This window comes from Mytilus galloprovincialis, chromosome 9 (genome assembly GCF_965363235.1).
Source record: "Mytilus galloprovincialis chromosome 9, xbMytGall1.hap1.1, whole genome shotgun sequence".
In the NCBI taxonomy this organism is placed as follows: Eukaryota; Metazoa; Mollusca; class Bivalvia; order Mytilida; family Mytilidae; genus Mytilus; species Mytilus galloprovincialis.
The window spans coordinates 2,586,930-2,605,490 of NC_134846.1; the positions used below are offsets into that span (position 1 = coordinate 2,586,930).

The following is an 18,561-nucleotide window of genomic DNA, read 5'->3' on the forward strand; positions in this document are numbered from 1 at the left end:
TTTTAGAAGGTAGAAGACCTGGATACTTCATACTTTGTATACAGATGCTTCATGTTACGAAGTTTCCGTCAGTCAAATGTCCAATGTCCTTGACCTCATTTTCATGGTTCAGTGACCACTTGAAAAAAACTCTTATTATAAGTAATAGGATAACTATATTTGATATGTGCGTACCTTGCAAGGTCCTCATGTCTGTCAGACAGTTTTCACTTGACCTCGACCTCATTTCATGGATCAGTGAACAAGGTTAAGTTTTGGTCTCAGATACTATAAGCAATAGGGCTGGTATATTCGGTGTATGGAAGGACTGTAAGGTGTACATGTCCAACTGGCAGGTGTCATCTGACCTTGACCTCATTTTCATGGTTCAGTGGTTATAATTAAATTTTTGTGTTTTGGTCTGTTTTTCTCATACTATATGCAATAGGTCTACTATATGTGTTGTATGGAATGATTGTAAGGTGTACATATCTAGCGGGCAAATGTCATGTGACCCTGACCTCATTTTCATGGTTCAGTGGTCAAAGTTAAGTTTTTGAGTTTTGGGCTTTTTATCTAATACTATATGCCATAGGTCAACTATATTTGGTGTATGGAAATATTTTATGATCTTTATGTCAGTCACGCAGATTTATTTGACCCTGACCTCATTTTCACGGTTCATTTCACAGTGTTAAGTTTTTGTGTTTTGGTCTATTTTTCTTAAACTATAAGTAATGGGTCAACTATATATGTTGTATAGAAGCATTGTTAGCTGTACATGTCTGCCTGGCATGTTTCATCTGACCTTGACCTCATTTTCAAGGTTCATTGGTCTTTGTTTAGTTATCTTGGTTAATGTTAAGTTTATGTGACAGTTGTAATAAAGCTTAGCTTTATACCTAGGACTATCAACATAATATCAATGATTAGTATACAAGGCGAGACATTTCAGGGTGTGCATTCTTGTTTTTAAAATGGTCTGAACTAGTCATTGCCTAATACAGATTTGATTTGATTTTGTAAGCTATAGTTGTCATGTTTATTATGGAGGAGTTAGATGAATTTAACAAGATGCCTTAGGTGAGCTGAGTGGTGAAGGCCTTACTTCATATCGAGATGAAAATAAAAAATTGCAGTGATTTTGCATTTGTTAAAAATAAGAAGATGTGGTATACTTGCCAATAAGACACCTATCTACCACAGTCCAAATAAAGTAGATTTAAGCTACTGAAGGACACCATACAGCCTTCAACCATGAGCAAAACTTGCTCTGTATTGACAGTTTTTAAACAAGAAAACCAAGTGCTGGATTTATGATACAATAGTAATCCAATCCAGTAGTTCACCAGAGATATATCATGAGAAAAAGTATGTGAAGGGCTTAAGTTGTATGTACTGGTAATAGTTACCAAATGTACCAGATGTGTGTTTCATCTACATCAGGCTCATCAGTGACTCGGATCAAAATAGTAGAACGGCAAATATGTACTGCTAAGGTAGTATATGCCTGTGACAAATCAAATTTTTTTCGAAAAAGTTCAAAGTTTTGTTAATTTTTTTTATTAAAATGACCATATAATTGATATTCATGTCAACATCTAAGTGCTGACTACTGGGCTGGTGATACCTTCGGGGTCGAAACGTCCACCAGCAATGTCATCGACCCAGTCGTGTAAAAAAACGCCAGACGCGCATTTCGTCTACACAAGACTTATCAGTGATGCTCAGATCAAAACAGTTATAAAGCCAAACAAGTACAAAGTTGAAGAGCATTTAGGACCTAAAATTCTAAAATGTTGCAGGGGCGGATCCAGCCATTTTAAAAAGGGGGGTTCCCAACCCAGGACAAGGGGGGGGGGGGTCCAACTATATGTCCCCATTCAAATGCATTGATCGGCAAAAGAAAGGGGGTTCTGGATCCGCCAATGTGTTGTGTCAAATACGGCTAAGGTAATCTATGCGTGGGATAAGAAAATCCTTAGTTTCTCAAAATTTTTGTGCCAGCGCAACTGAACGTTGGGCATATTGTTTTATTTTAATTGTCCGTACATACCTCCAATTATGATAATCATATACAGAATCTTCAGAGCGAACAAAAATGTTAACTAGTAAAAATTCAAAGGCAGTTAAGAGGCTCCCACAGGGTCAAAAACGACCTGCGACCTCTGGGCTTTTTAGAGGCGACTTCCGACCTGAGGGCCTTCTAAAAACGACCTGCGACCTGTAAAATTTGGAAAAAACGACCTCCGATCGACTTCCGTCCTCTCTGTCGGGAAAAACGACCTGCGACCTATACATTTCCCTTAGAAATGACCTCTCGACGAATTTAAAAGCGACCTTACGACCTGAGGGGGTATCCTGTGGGGGCCTCAGTTAAAGTATCAAAGCAAATCTAATTGACATAGTTCATTTCTTTGTTGTTACTTAGAAATGACCTAAAACAGTTTGAAATATATGTTCGCATTCTGACTTTAAATGCCCATACTGAAGTCGTCATTATTGAGCATATTGATAGACAATACAGCATCGAAATATCTAAAAGTGTTTTTCAATTTTTGCATCAAATGTTGTTTCATTGGGTCTTTGCTGATTTTAGTCATAAATTGTAACTCATAACAATTAATACAGAAACAGGTCCGCAATGAGTGGTGCATATTTATTCCCCATTGTAATTCCGATAATTATAGACATAATCTTCATAACGAACAAAAATGTTATCTAGTAAAAATTCAAAGGCAGTTAAAGTATCAAAGCAAATCCAATTGACATAGTTATTTTGTTTGTTGTTACTAAAAAAAACACAACAGTTTGAAATATATGTTCGCATTCTGACTTTAAATGCCCATACTGAAGTCGTCATTATTGAGCATATTGAGAGACAATACAGCATCGACCTGTTTCTGTATTGTTATAAGTTACAATTTATCACTGAAAGCAGCAAAGACCCATCATCGAATTAACATCTTATGCAAAATTTAATAACTAAAATTGAGAATGGAAATAGGGAATGTGCCAAAGAGACAACAACCCGACCATAGAAAAAAAACAACAGCAGAAGGTCACCAACAGGTCTTTAATGTAGCGATAAATTCCCACACTAGATATGTCGATGCTGTTGTGGTTTTTTTTTTAGTAACAACAAACAAAATAACTATGTCAATTGGATTTGCTTTGATACTTTAACTGCCCTTGAATTTTTACTAGATAACATTTTTGTTCGTTATGAAGATTATGTATATAATTATCGGAATTACAATGGGGAATAAATATGCACCACTCATTGCGGACCTGTTTCTGTATTAATTGTTATGAGTTACAATTTATGACTAAAATCAGCAAAGACCCAATGAAACAACATTTGATGCAAAAATTGAAAAAACACTTTTTATATTTTTGGATGATGTATTGGCTTTCAAAAAAAACGACTTCAGTATGTACACCAAAGATATTAATCCTGCCAAACTGAATTGAAACAAAGCCAATACTAACAATGAACACTGCCCTTTCTTGGGTCTTAACATATAATGTCTTTAATACCAAAATTTATGATAAAGGAGATGATTTTTCATTTCCTATTGTTAATATCTACTTTTAGATGTGACGTTTCTTAGTCACCATCTCATGGTGTTTATATATTTCAACTTGTTCGATTCGCTAGTGTATGTAACAACGTATTTTATTTTAAAGAAATAAATCTCTGCAATATTGCACCAGGGTTTTAGTTATCACAAACTATTCAAAACATTTACTAAATTTTATCATCGGTACAAGCTAGGACATCATTGGTTAATATAAATTAACATGTAGACATCTTATACGTTCATGTATTTCACATCCAATCTTTTATGTTAATATTCTCTACAAAGCACAAAAAAGACGAACAGATGAGAACAGCTAACTTGGTTCTTTCAGACAAGGTGAGATAACAGGTCATGGTCAACTGACACCTGCCAGACAAACATGTTCGTCTTAATATCATAATTACAACAAATTCAGCTTATCAATTGCTTTATATAGTATCTGTAAAATAAACCAAACCGAAAAAACTTAACATTGACCAATGATATTGAGGGCAAGGGCAGATAAGATCTACCACTACCAGTCAGATACTACAATTTACGATCATTCAATATACCAAATATAAGTTAACCTGTTGGTTATGGTATACAATTCATAAAAGAGCAAGTTTTCAGTTTCTCTGGTTTTGTGATGATAATGGTATCCGAGACACTTGAGATACAATTTTATTTCTCTGTTTGGTGATGATTATGGTATTTGAGATCCTTGAGGAACTGTTTTATTCTTGATTTACGTGATGATCTTGGTATCTGAGATAATTGAGGTGCAGTTTTATTTCTCTGGTTTGGCGATGAATATGGTATCTGAGACACTTGGGGGGATTTTATTTCTATGTTTTGGTAATGATAATGGTATCTGAGACAATTGAGGGACAGTTTAAGTATTCTGGATTGGTGAGGATTTTCGTATCTGAGATACAAGACAACTCTATATCTCTGGTTTGGAGATGATTATGCTATTTGAATTATTTGAGGGATAGTTGTATTTCTCTGGTTTGGTGCATGATGATGATTGAATCACAGATTCTCGAGAAACAGTTATATTTCTCTGGTTTGGTGGTGATTATGGTATCTAAGACACATGACGGACAGCTTTATTTATCTGGTTTTGAGATAATAATGGTATCTGAGAGACTTGAGGGACAATTTCATTTCTCTGGTTTGTTTATTATTATGGCATATGCGATACTTGAGGAACAGTTATATTTCTCTTGTTTGCCGGTGATAATTATGGTATCTGAGATACATTAACTTTTTGTACTTGATGGATAGTTTACCTTTAATTTCTCTGGTTTGGTGATTGTTATGATATCTGAGGCACTTGAGGAACAGTTTAAACTTTATTTCTTTGATTTTTGTGCTGGCTATGGGATCTTATGGTATCCGAGACACTTTATTGAGTTTTATTTTTTTTCTGCTTTGGTGATGATAATGGTATATGAGACACTTGAAGAACTGTTTTATTTCTCTTGTCTCGTAATGATTATGATATCTGAGATACTTAAAGGACAGTGTTTTTTCTCCTGTTTGGTGATGATTATGGTATCCCAGATTCTTGATGAACCGTTTTATTTCTCTGGTTTGGTAATGATTATGGAATCCGATATACTTAAGAGACAGTTTTATTCCATCTGATTTGGTGATGATTATGGTGTCTGATATACTTGAAAAACAGTTTCATTTCTCTCTGTTTGATGATGATTATTGTACATGAGACACTCCAGGGACAGTTTTATTTCCCGGTTTTGGTATCTGAGATACTTGAGGAACAGTCTTATTTTTCTGGTTTAGTGATGATAATGGTAACTGAGATACTCGAGAGACAGTTTTATTTCTCTGGTTTAGTGATGATAATGGTATCTGAGGTACTAGTACTTAATGGAGTTTTATTTCTCTGGTTCGGTGATGATTGTGATATCTGATATACTTGAGGCAGTTTTATTTCTCTGGTTTGGTGATGATTATGGTAACTGAGATACTTGCGTCAGTTTTATTTCTCTGCTTTGGGGATGATTATGGTATAAAGGGTTGTTTTATTTCTCTGATTTTGTGATGATTATGGGATCTGAAACACTTGAGGAATAGTTATATTTTTCGGGATTGGTGATGATCTCAAATCTGAGAAACCTAAAGAACAGCTCAATTTCTCTGGTTTGATGATGATTATCGTATCTGAGACACTTGAGGGAGAGTTTTTTTTATTTCTATGGTGGTTTGGGGATGATTTTGGTACATGTATCTAATTAGACACTTTTTGGTATCTGAAATACTTGAGGAGCAGTTTTATTTCCCTGGTTTGGTAATGATGATGGTATCAGAGACACAATTTTGGAGATGTTGACTCAATGCTGATCTTTTCTTGCAATTTAAATTCAATCTCTATCTTTTATAGCTTTCATGATAATAGACAAAGAAAAGAATGGTAAAACAATGGTCATTCACATACAAAAAACTATAAGTTTTCCAATAGTATCAACTGGGAATGGATGGCATATCAGATACAGATCTATACATGTAATCTCTATATACATTGTATAGCTTTTTTTTAGTTTATAGACAATAGTTTTCAAAAGTACCAGGATTATAATTTTATACGCCAGACGCGCGTTTCGTCTACATAAGACTCATCAGTGACGCTCAGATCAAAATAGTTAAAAAGCCAAACAAATACAAAGTTGAAGAGCATTGAGGACCCAAAATTTCAAAAAGTTGTGCCAAATACAGCTAAGGTAATCTTCTCCTGGGGTAAGAAAATCCTTAGTTTTTTCGAAAAAAGTTTTGTAAACAGAAAATTTATAAAATGACCATATAATTGATATTCATGTCAACCCCGAAGTGCTGACTACTGGGCTGGTGATACCCTCGGGGACGAAACGTCCACTAGCAGTGGCATCGACCCAGTTGTGTAAATAGTTTTCAAAAGTACCAGGATTATAATTTTATACATGTTTCGTCTACATAAGACTCATCAGTGACGCTCAGATCAAACTCGCATTTTACTCCTATTAAAAATTTTGTTTGATCTGTAGGTTTACATTTTTGACATTGTGTTCAAATTTTATATAATATGGTAATGTAGAACTCTAACGTTTATCTTGAAATTAAATCTAAGGCTGAAAGTATACTAAGGGAAATAACTTTTGATTGATTGGTGTTTAACACAAATGTCAGTACTACTGTGCTATTTGTTTGTTGGCCTTGTTTTTATGATGGATGAAGCCAGTGACTGGAGAGAACCACAGGCTTTTGATAGGATAACTTACAATCCTAGTCAATTAAAATTGGAGTAACAAGAATGTGTCCCCTGTACACAGATGCCCCACTCGCACTTTCATTTTCTAAGTTCAGTGGACCATGAAATTAGGGTAAAAACTCTAATTTGTCATTTAAATTATAAATATCATATCATAGGGAACATGTGTACTAAGTTTCAAGTTGATTGGACTTCAACTTCATCAAAAACTACCTTGACCAAAAACTTTAACCTGAAGCAGGACAGATTAAATGAACAGACAGACACACAGACCAGAAAACATAATGCCCCTCTACTATCGAAGGTTGTTTAAATTAACAACCTCAAACATAACATCAAGTGATAATGAGGCCCTAAAAATTGAATAAGATCGGCATATTATGATGCACGACATTGTGCATAATTTTCACAGCAAATGGTCAAGTGACTATTTCATCTTGAAACTAAACAATTTCAATTTTAAGGAAACTTGACTTGTGAAATTAAAATGTCAAAATAGAACTTGATTAGTATGTTGGTTTTCCTGTTGCAATTGTTATACACTAGTTATTTTGGGGCCCTTTATAGCTTGCCAAGGCTCCCTGTTGAAGGCTGTACTTTGACCTATGAATGTTTACTTTGTATATATTGTGACTTGGATGGAGAGTTGTCTCATACCACGTCTTCTTATTTATATTGACTATTTTTCTGGTTCATGTAATTGTGTTCTAAGTTTCAAGAGATTTGGTCAAGACTCCAGGGTTATTTCCATATGATCATTCCAACACCTAAGAAACCCCAACTTTTAAGGTCAGTAAGTTGCAGAAACTGTACATATCAGAACCAAGATTAAACTTGATTTTACTCTATTAGTGATTTAACATGTTTAAAGTATATTACTTTGTTTATTTTTCTTATTACATGGAAACTTTTGCTTGTGGCAGACAAATATTTGTATCACCTTATATCCCCTTTTTAGGGAAAGGTATAAGAATATTTATAAAATTCAACTGAACTTGTGTTGATAAATCATGATTCCTAAAAGTATGTGTGTGTGCTTCAATTAGTTATGATAGTGTTGCTACATCACAGTACAGAAATCGATCTTTAAATAACTGTTTGAAAATTACATTGTTTTACATTGCAAACATTACTGATGTCTTCAGAGATGATGCTGAAACATCTTTGAATTCCCCCCCCCCCTCCCCAACCCTTAAGAAAGAACTATTTGTGTGTTGAACTATTCTTAGTGACATCAACTCAGTATTGAAAGTTGTATTTTTACATGGTGCTCTCATGTCGGACACCTGAATGACCTTGAAAAGAGGCAAATATACATTATTTGTAAATAAATCAGGCATTTTGTCTTGTTCATTTGTTTGACACTTTTTTTTACATTTTGTCATGTCAAACCTTTTATTGCTTGCTATTTGTTACAGGTTTTGCTCATTGTTGACAATCGTACCGTCACCACAGTTGCTAGCATTTACTGTGAATTAATTTGTTTTTGTTGATTCAGTTGTTTTTTTTGGATTGAGGTGAACTCACATTTTTTATTGTATTTCATTTTGTGGTTTTACAAAAGTTTGCACATTTGTTCATAAAGCATATTTGTAATTCGTTTCCCTGATCCAACAAACTCCACAATAAGTTGTTACCCAACAAAAAATAATGAATTTACAGGAAGTCAAAGATTCTTGTTCATAGTTGTCTCATTGCTTCTCATTGGCAGTGTACCACATCTACTTAGTATGCATAACATTATAGAGTAATTAAGATCCTTTGATTTTCATTTTCATTTCAAATTTATTATTAGACACATATAATATATATAATTAAGAATTTTATGATACAAATGAAAAATGGAACATGAAGCATTCACAGACTTCAGGTCATAAAATTAAAAAAAAAAACTTAGAAAATGTAAATGAGTAGATTTTCTAAGAAATAAAATTTTTATAAACAAAAAATTAATTAAATAAATAAACAAATAAAAACGACCAGATCGTTGTGTACACATTTCACCGTTACAATTATATTGCAGCTGGTAATTAATACATTACAAAAATATCGCTGGACGTACAACAAATGTCACCGAATTGTTTTGTCGAGCTATGAATGAATATAATGGTACTTCATGATTTCCTTTTATACAAGAAGGTTGTCAATTTCATATAAAATTCCTGGTTCATAAAATCATACACACACAAATCGCATTTACACACTCATCATATAAACCAAGAAGGCCAATTGCGTCCACTTCTCTTCACGCATAAATACTATCATTGTATGAATAAATACATGATTAACATACACAAATACATTATATCACAATCTTTTTAACACTTTTTTCTTCTCTTTTTTCTTTTTGTCTATCACTTTTTTGTCTCCTGCATGTTTTTTTGCCAATGGTCCTTCTAAACAATTTTTACTCAGTGATGGGATTTCTTTTTCCTCCATACATCTAAAAAATTAACAACAGAATTACAATTTTACATACTATATTAACTCATAATTGATTTTTCCTTGCAAAATCATTTTAGAATCAAGTACATACAACTACCCGGTATTGATGATATAATCAATTCTGCACGATGACTAATTATGATCGTTGTTGGCAAAAATTATGAAAAGAGCCATCAGCACGGTCAATGGATTCCAACAGCTTAGTGATTCCCTTTGGATAGTTTAGTTCAGCCTTAATACTTTTTAGGTGTAACACCACTAATTTAGGCCCAGCCAGAAAGCACATACCAGAAAGTAGTACATATTTAACACAAAATAGTTCCTACGCATGGACATAACTTTCAAAATATTTAAAATATTTTACTAATTCTGGTATTAAATGAAAGCTGCATGACTGGTGATCATTGCAGAGCAATTTTTGACTGATAAATTTGAATAATAAAAAAATGGCATGAAATTTAAAAAGGAGGGTACATTTTGCCGTTTTGTCAGATCGGAAGTACCTGGTTTGGTACATCCGAAGTTCGGGGAACCAGTTCTTTCTTATATGCCATGTAAGGTATGTTGATTTTTTCAGTACAGGACACCAGAAGGTGTTGCTTTGACATGCAATGATTGTCACTTTATTTGAACTTAAGATAAAAGAGCTGTGACCACTCGAAATTGAGGAATTTAACATAGAAAGCAAAGGGGCCATTAATTAGTGGTGTACTTCCTTTACATTGGTTTTGTCATTTCAATCATTCCCACTCAGATGTAAACTCTGTCATGTCTGTTTTGCCAAAAAATATTGAATAAACAAGTTGTAAAAATATATATATAAATAAAAAGATATGTTCTTTCCGTAGGTTCAACACAGGGAACCATTAAGAATTTTTATCATATGTTCTCACACCGAATCGATATGTCATGCCTGAGCTGAAGTACAAATCTATATATATAATTTCCTGTGTCTTTTGAAGAGTTGTATCATTTTCAATCATACCACATCCTCTTTTTTATAACTATACACTTACTTCATAGGTTTGGCGTGTATTTCTGTATAAAGTTTTGCCCTCGTGGAATAATCTTCATATTGTTCTAAAAGTAATTTTCCTGCCTCTTCATTTAATGCAGATTCTGGGTTTGGTACTATTAGTAAACATTTAATGGTCTGAAATGAAACAAAATATAATATTCATGACTGTTCATGTGTTAGCTCATTTTCTTTCAAAAAGTAAATATCATTTTAATCTTGTGGACACGATTTCTAGTTTTTTCACAATCCCATCCCCTTCTTCTTGAATCAAGGTTTTCATATGTTGTCTTTCAGATTGTGATTTTTGATTCCATGTTTTAACACCACTGGTACATGTATGATTGATATTTTTCATCTGTTATGATGACCAGCTCAATACATGTATGGAACTTTAGAACTTTTAATTTATTTATAATTTTTACAGACAACTTCTGTCATTGCTAAAGGCCATTCAGTCATAAATGTTAATGCTTTTGGATGTTTTTATTCATTGTTATTGTTGGTTTTCTGTTTTACTGATGTAACAAAAAATGTTTGCTTGTTTTTGCAACACCAAAAGTCAACAGAAATTACATTGTAAGATGTCCACTTTTTTCAACAGAAAGCCTTCTTTGCATAAAATGAACTTACTAGTAATATATGTTTAATTCCTAATTCAGCTTTCCAGTCTTTTTTCAATGTATTAACACAAATTTCACCATTACTTGCAACATTTGGGTGAAATATTCTTGTTAAAAAAAATCCTTTTGGTGGTTCTGATGGGAAATTTTTACCAAGTACTAGTTTCATTCTAAATGATCCTCCTGCATATGGTGTTCCCGCTGAAACAAGAAAAGTTTTCAGTCAAATTAATGTCAAGTAAATTTACCGTACACAATAAAACGTCATAAATCACAAGACCAAGTGTTGAGTGAATCAGAATGGAAAGGGGGATTGATCATACCCTGATTTACGATACTGTCATAAAATTATATCTTTTAAACCATAAACCATTGGTATTCAGAGTGAATGAACACACAATCATCAGCAGTATTTAGATATATTCTTTTTTTTTTGTAGTTCTGGAATTAACCTTTGTTAATCATGTTAATTTTGTTTAAGCTTCCAAACATTTTTATTTCCATTTGAATTGTCCAAACTTTTAGCTCCTCTGCAATAATTTTTTTTTATTAAGACATTTGCATTATTACATGTACAATTAATGTATGAGTGTATTTAAGTGTATGAATGACCTTTTATCAGTTTTACAAAAAAGTTGCTTTTACAATTGTTCACTTTATGGAACGAGAGAGTGATTGTTTTCACTATCTGGTTTTGTTTCACTTTAGCCACTCAATAATGCTAAAAGTGCAATTCCTTTTATATCATTTTTTTCAATTTTTTAACCCGAGTACAATGTGTATAGCACAAGTGAGGTCTACATTCTTAACATAATCACTACCAAAAAATTGTGGAAACAAAGCCTAAGAAAAAGCATTTTGAGGTACCAGTAATAAGGTAGGTACAAATGAGGCTATAGCATGTATAGGGAAACCCTATAAACACAAGTTTTTTTGTTTTATTTTGTCCTTACTATTGATCTTACCTGGGCCTTCAATGTGTGCTTGTATATCTGTAATGTCTTCATCATTAGGAAAAATCTTGATGCCTTCAGGAGGGTCGTTACATAAATCGGCTATTTCTTTAGCAAGACTTCTGATTACTTGTGGTGATAAATTTTCAACATTTGAAACCTGCAAATAAATAGACATCAAAAACTTTTCTTAAAAATTTGCAAATAATCACATGGATTTTGATGAGTATTAAATGAAGGTTGACAACTTAACAGCTTGATTTCCATTTATCATAGAATAATCTATTTCGACCAGTTTGGCATGAATCTAGGTCACCTGGTCACAAATACGGAAGTCTCATCATGGCAAAGTCAGCAAAAAGCAATTGACTTTAAAAAAAAAAAAAAGTTCAACAGGTAGCACCTGCCTTAATAATGTTAATATAATTTAAAGTATTCGTAACGGTTTCAATTTTCTGGATTTGTTATCATGGTTTAAAATTTATTAGATCTTGATTGATTTTGGGCAATATGGAAATACATCATGTACATATGTAACATTCTTAAAATTCCACAGTTCTTTCGAGAATTTCTAGGATTAATATCTATCCTGTCATGCCTATCCTGTGATCAAATGATTCATCATGTTCATGTAGTTCCTCTATTAAATATGCAAAGCCAGCAAAGATAACATTTTACATTTTATACATGGTATAAATCGGATAAAACATGTAAATCTAATAACATATTTACAGAGATATACTGTTTGTATGTCCATGTATCATTATATAGACTGGTCATGGTAGTTCTGTTCGGTAGAATTTTTAAACACACTGGATTAGAGCAATACACAAAGAACCAGGTGCTCCGCAGGGCGCAGCTTTATACGACCGCAGAGGTCGAACCCTGAACAGTTGGGGCAAGTATGGACAAAACATTCAAGCATGATACAGCTCTGAATTTGGATTGTGATCAAATTTTTGACATTACATGGTTTTTTTTTACACAAAACAAATGCCAAGATTTTACAAATCAATTAAAGATTTCTTCTTCAAACTTTTTAAATCTAAAATTAAATAGTTGACACAGCATAGGTTTCTGACACAGAATGAATGTGGTCTAATGAACTTAAAAGGTTTTTTTTGCCTTTGAGCAAATCACTATGCTGTTGAATATTAATCCTCTCAAAAAAATGTTTGAAGAAATTTTCTTTTTATTTATGAAATCTGAAATGAGAAAAATTTAACCCCCCCCCTTTTTTTTCACATCCCCGTTTCCCTTTTTCAAAACTGATATCAATTCAAATTTCTAATGGAGTTTGCAACAATAACTACTCATTTAAATACATCATAAAATATTAAGATGTAAAAAAACTGCTTGTTATCACTGAATGGTAAAGATTATTTAAATTTATCAGTTGGTAGTAAAAAGTGTATATACATTGTATATTGTATATAACAAAGATTTAAGTTGATTCTGGACAAAGAAAGATAACTCCAATTAAAAAAAATTCTTGCTATTGCACAAATAGGATATTTCTTGCTTACTATTCTGGACAAAGAAAGATAACTCTAATTAAAAAAAATTTGCTATTTCACAATATTGTGCAATTAGATATTTCTTGCCATTGCACAATACTGTGCAATTGAAAAGACTTGCTATTGCACAATACTTAATATAATAATTTTAGATCCTGATTTGGACCAACTTGAAAACTGGGCCCATAATCAAAAATCTAAGTACATGTTTAGATTCAGCATATCAAAGAGGCCCAAGAATTCAATTTTTGTTAAAATCAAACTTAGTTTAATTTTGGACCCTTTGGACTTTAATGTAGAATTTGAAATTTGAAAACAGGACCAAAAATGAAGAATCTACATACACAGTTAGATTTGGCATATCAAAGAACCCCAAGGATTCAATTTTTGATGAAATCAAACAAAGTTTAATTTTGGACCCTTTGGACCTTAATGTAGACCAATTTGAAAACTGGACCAAAAAAACTTCAATAATCAAGAATCTAAGTACATTTTTAGATTCAACATATCAAAGAACCCAACCGATTCATTTTTTGTCAAAATCAAACTAAGTTTAATTTTGGACCCTTTGGACCTTAATGTAGACCAATTTGAAAACGGGACCAAAAGTTGAGAATCTACATATACAGTTAGATTCGGCATATCAAAGAACCCCAATTATTCAATTTTGATGAAATCAAACAAAGTTTAATTTTGGACCCTTTGGGCCCCTTTTTCCTAAACTGTTGGGACCAAAACTCCCAAAATCAATACCAACCTTCCTTTTATGGTCATAAGCCTTGTGTTTAAATTTCATAGATTTGTATTTACTTATACTAACATTATAGTGCGAAAACCAAGAAAAATGCTTATTTGGGTCCCTTTTTGGCCCCTAATTCCTAATCTGTTGGGTCCTAAACTCCCAAAATAAATACCAACCTTCCTTTTGTGGTCATAAACATTGTGTTTAAATTTCATAGATTTCCATTTACTTAACCTAAGGTTATTGTGCAAAAACCAAGAAAAATGCTTATTTGGGCCCTTTATTGGCCCCTTATTCCTAAACTATTGAAACCAAAACTCCCAAAATCAATCCCAATCTTTCTTTTGTGGTCATAAACCTTGCGTCAAAATTTCATAGATTTCTATTAACTTAAACTAAAGTTATGGTGCGAAAACCAAGAAAATGCTTATTTGGGCCCTTTTTGACCCCTTATTCCTAAAATGTTGGGACCAAAACTCCCAAAATCAATACCAACCTTCCTTTTATGGTCATAAACCTTGTGTTAAAATTTCATAGATTTCTATTCACTTTTACTAAAGTTAGAGTGCGAAAACTAAAAGTATTCGGACGACGACGACGACGACGCAGACGCCAACGTGATAGCAATATACGACGAAAATTTTTTCAAAATTTGCGGTCGTATAAAAACTTGTACATGTTTACATATAATGTAATACAAACTGTATGTAATTTGGTAAATTTGGAAAATTGCACCAACATTGTGATTGTATACCTGTGGCTATCAAACCATAAATATATTGTTATATCTTAGTAACATGTAGTTTTTCACAAATTATATTGGTACATGTAACCAAAGGAATCTATGTAACAATGTAAATGGCTAGAAATTTATGTATTACTGAAAAATTATTACACCAGGGTTTTCGATATCACAAACTAGTCAAAACATTTACTAAATTTTATCATCGGTATATAAAGGATATCATTCGTAAATATAGCTCAACATGCAGACTTCTAATACGTTCTGGTATTTCACATCCATTTTTTTATGAAAATATTCTTTATAAAGCACACAAATGTCAGTATTCACCTCGGAAACTAACAAAACCTTTGAATAGACTTATTAAGAAGGGATATAGTTACGATACTGTTGTCAGGTCATTAAAGATTGCATATTTTGGAGTTAATATTGTTTCTGATTCACTTATAGGGTCTTTGCATCGGAACTAAACACATTTATTAAAAACCAGTTGTTGGCATGACACAGGTTATGTTCTTCTCATACATGTTATGAATATGATGGTATGATACTAAACCCCTAAGGGGAAGGATTGTGTCTGATATTCATATGATGAAATCATAATCTTTCAATCAGTTTAATTGAAGTCTGGAGCTATCATGTCAGTTAACTGTTAGTAGTCTGTTGTTATTTATGTATTATTGTCATTTTGTTTATTTTCTTTGGTTACATCTTCTGACATCAGACTCGGACTTCTTTTGAACTGAATTTTAATGTGCGTATTGTAATGCGTTTACTTTTCTACATTGGCTAGAGGTACATGTACAGGGGGAGGGTTGAGATCTCATAAACATGTTTAACCCCACCGCATTTTTGCGATTGTCTCAAGTCAGGAGCCTCCGGCCTTTTGTTAGTCTTGAATTATTTTAATTTTAGTTTCGTGTGTACAATTTGGAGTTTAGTATGGCGTTCATTATCACTGAACTAGTATATACATATATATTTGTTTAGGGGTCAGCTGAAAGACGCCTCCGGATTTCTTGCTACATTGAAGACCTGTTGGTGACCTTCTGCTGTTGTTTTTTCTATGGTCGGTTTGTTGTCTCTTTGACACATTCCCCATTTCCATTCTCAATTTTAGGATTCAAAATTTTGCCATTTTGGCCAAGTAGCCATTCTCTCATTAAAAATTTTATAAATTTTCATTGGCATTGCACAAAGTCGTGCATTTGATGATCACTTTTCAGCAGGCAATTTATATTTTTTTCAGTTTCAGATTTATACATGTAGAACAATTAATGCACACTGTTGTGACTGTCATGACTGTCAAACTTTTCAAAATCTCCATGGGTGAATATGCAAGTGGACCTTATGCTCCTCTTATAATTTCATATGTTTTCTTATTCTACCAATGTATTGTTTGAGTGCTTCAATACCCTTTTATGGTTGTACTATGTAAATATAAAAAAGAAGATGTGGTATGATCATGAATGAGACAACTTTCCAAAAGAGACCAAATAACACAGAAATTAACAACTGTATGTAACTGTACAGCCTTCAACAATGAGCACACCCAATGTACATTTATATAATTAAGAATTTTAAAATTGACAACTTGAACATTCCTACATTGTCCTATTAAGGGAAAATATCATCAAAATTTCATTATACACAAAAGTATGTTTGGGCTACATGTACAATGAACATGTTCATTAATTCTACTCCCAATCATCCTGCTTGATTTCTCCAAAGCCAATGACACAATGCCCCACAAGAGACTCCTCCAAAAAATTGACTACTACAGAATACGTAGAGTAACACTCAGGTGGATACAAGACCTCCTAACTTTTCCTAAGCAAGAAAACACAATCCGTATTACTTGAAGGTCATAAATCCAACCCCCTCAGGGGTGTCTCAGGGGAAGACCGCCTCACCATGGCCTACAAAATCACCAATAGATTGGTAGATATTGACCCCTCAAACTTATACAAACCCGGAGATTTACAGATCAGAGGAGGCCACCGCATAAACCAACAGCATACATGTACTCTAAAACACCAGTACAGGTACACATGTACTCCTTCTTCCCAACACCAACCAGGGAATGGAACACACTACATTAGAAGAGTTCAAGGCCAGCCTTACCATCCTGCCAGAGGAACGTGACAGGAGCTTCTCACACCTAGAACTCTGTAGATCCCAGATGTTTATAGTTTTAATTTGTAAATAATAATTACTGTAAATAGTTACTGCTGGTTTTAATAATTGAGGAGGGAAGGCCTCATGATTTTACGAGCAAGGCTTTTAAAACAAGACAAAAGTAGAACTGAAGGAAGCCTAAAGGCCCTTGGGCTGATATTGGTGTCTCGAGATGATATAACATATGATACGGATTTTTCCATGTATTATTCTCTATGTTACTTGGATGGAGAAGCCTTAAAAGAACTGCTCAATTACTTATCCAAAGCACCTAGGTTACCTTATAATTTAAAAATATTTTGTTTATTATTGTATTTTTTATAGTTGCATTTAGTGTGACAAAAAGTATGAAAACTTGACGTTCGTGACGTCACATGTACATACCGAACAATGACGTCATTCAATAAATTGTCACGCCCGAATGACCGTACCTATTTTGAGGAAATTTTTTTCTTAAGCTTACAAAAATAAAAACTGACTATGTAGGAAAAAAAAGAAAAAAAAGTAGGGGTGTGATAAAGGGTATGCGATAAAGGGTAGGGGTGTGATAAACATTGATAAAGGGTATGCGATAAAGGGTGCGCATCAAAGTTGTGCGATATGGATTAAACAGCAGGACAGCAGGCTATTTATCAAATATTCAAAACTACTGTATGGACTACTAAACATTATATATATTTATAGATATAGGAAGATGTGGTATGAGTGCAAATGAGACAACTCTCCATCCAAGTAACAATTTATAAAAGTAAACCATTATACAAATGTAGGTCAAGGTAGGGCCTTCAACACAGGGTATACTTATAGTGTTCTCCTCAAGCCGATATGACGCTGTGGTCCTGCAGCCCCTTAATAATATTTTTCTTAATTCCTGCAGTGCATTAATTAGCAGCTGTCCCTTAATACCTGGTCTTTTTATTTATAAATTTTTGAATTGTGAACTATTCAAGCTTTTTGTTTCTACATGCCCTAGGCTATGTTTGTAACTTAAAAGGGGGGTGGTACATTTGTTTCACTGTCGCTTCCCCTTTTACTTGCAATTACGCAATATTACGTTTTTACTCTTGTCATGGTATTATTTCCTCTCTTTTAACTTGAAACCTAGATAATGAGTTCAGAATAAGATAAAAATTATTTCTTGGAAGATCAACGAAAAATCTGTGTATTTTTTTTTTTGTGAATCAGTTTGGATGAAAACAAATCCATTCTTGTAAAAATATGTCGAATTCCTTGAATTAAACTGTGAGAAAATTGGATTGCAGCATATACCACTTACGTTCGACATTATTTTTGAGTTATTCTGTCCAAAATAAGTTAAAATATTTCTGTATAATACGAATATCCTTTCAGAATAATTCAAAACGTCAGAATTTTGCTTGACCCAATTTCGAATTAAAATATGAAGTCTCGTTTACACGAGATGTAGTTTGAATTTAATTCAAATTTTGAGAAAATTAGTGGTACGATAAAATAATAACAAAACAGACAGAAATAAAGACAATATTGTTGCTTAATGAAATATCATCTTCTTAT

The 18,561-nt window shown here is 33.1% G+C and overlaps 1 protein-coding gene across 2 annotated transcripts; it reads right to left on the reverse strand.

The window, feature by feature from the left end:
- Window positions 1-8,573: 8,573 nt before the first annotated feature.
- On the reverse strand, window positions 8,574-18,457 carry LOC143044251 (ubiquitin-conjugating enzyme E2 S-like). Of its 2 annotated transcripts, XM_076216179.1 has the most exons (5): window positions 18,305-18,457; window positions 11,862-12,009; window positions 10,907-11,097; window positions 10,275-10,411; window positions 8,574-9,256 (listed from the first exon to the last, which is right to left on the reverse strand). In XM_076216179.1, exons 1-5 carry the CDS (start codon window positions 18,311-18,313, stop codon window positions 9,121-9,123), a joined length of 621 nt encoding a protein of 206 aa, XP_076072294.1. In that variant the 5' UTR covers window positions 18,314-18,457; the 3' UTR covers window positions 8,574-9,120. The 2 variants fall into 2 exon arrangements, with proteins under 2 accessions (XP_076072294.1, XP_076072292.1); XM_076216177.1 differs by lacking the exon at window positions 18,305-18,457 and having other exon boundaries at window positions 11,862-12,042.
- Window positions 18,458-18,561: the final 104 nt, after the last annotated feature.

What these genes read in the sequence shown, in the direction of transcription:
- LOC143044251 (XM_076216177.1), bottom strand. Translation starts at nt 12,027, where the DNA reads ATGTCTATTTATTTGCAGGTTTCAAATGTTGAAAATTTATCACCACAA. An exon ending in GAATTAAACATATATTACTA is followed by an intron (nt 10,412 to 10,906) that starts GTAAGTTCATTT and finishes GTTTCATTTCAG; the next exon opens with ACCATTAAATGTTTACTAAT. An exon ending in ATACACGCCAAACCTATGAA is followed by an intron (nt 9,257 to 10,274) that starts GTAAGTGTATAG and finishes TTAATTTTTTAG; the next exon opens with ATGTATGGAGGAAAAAGAAA.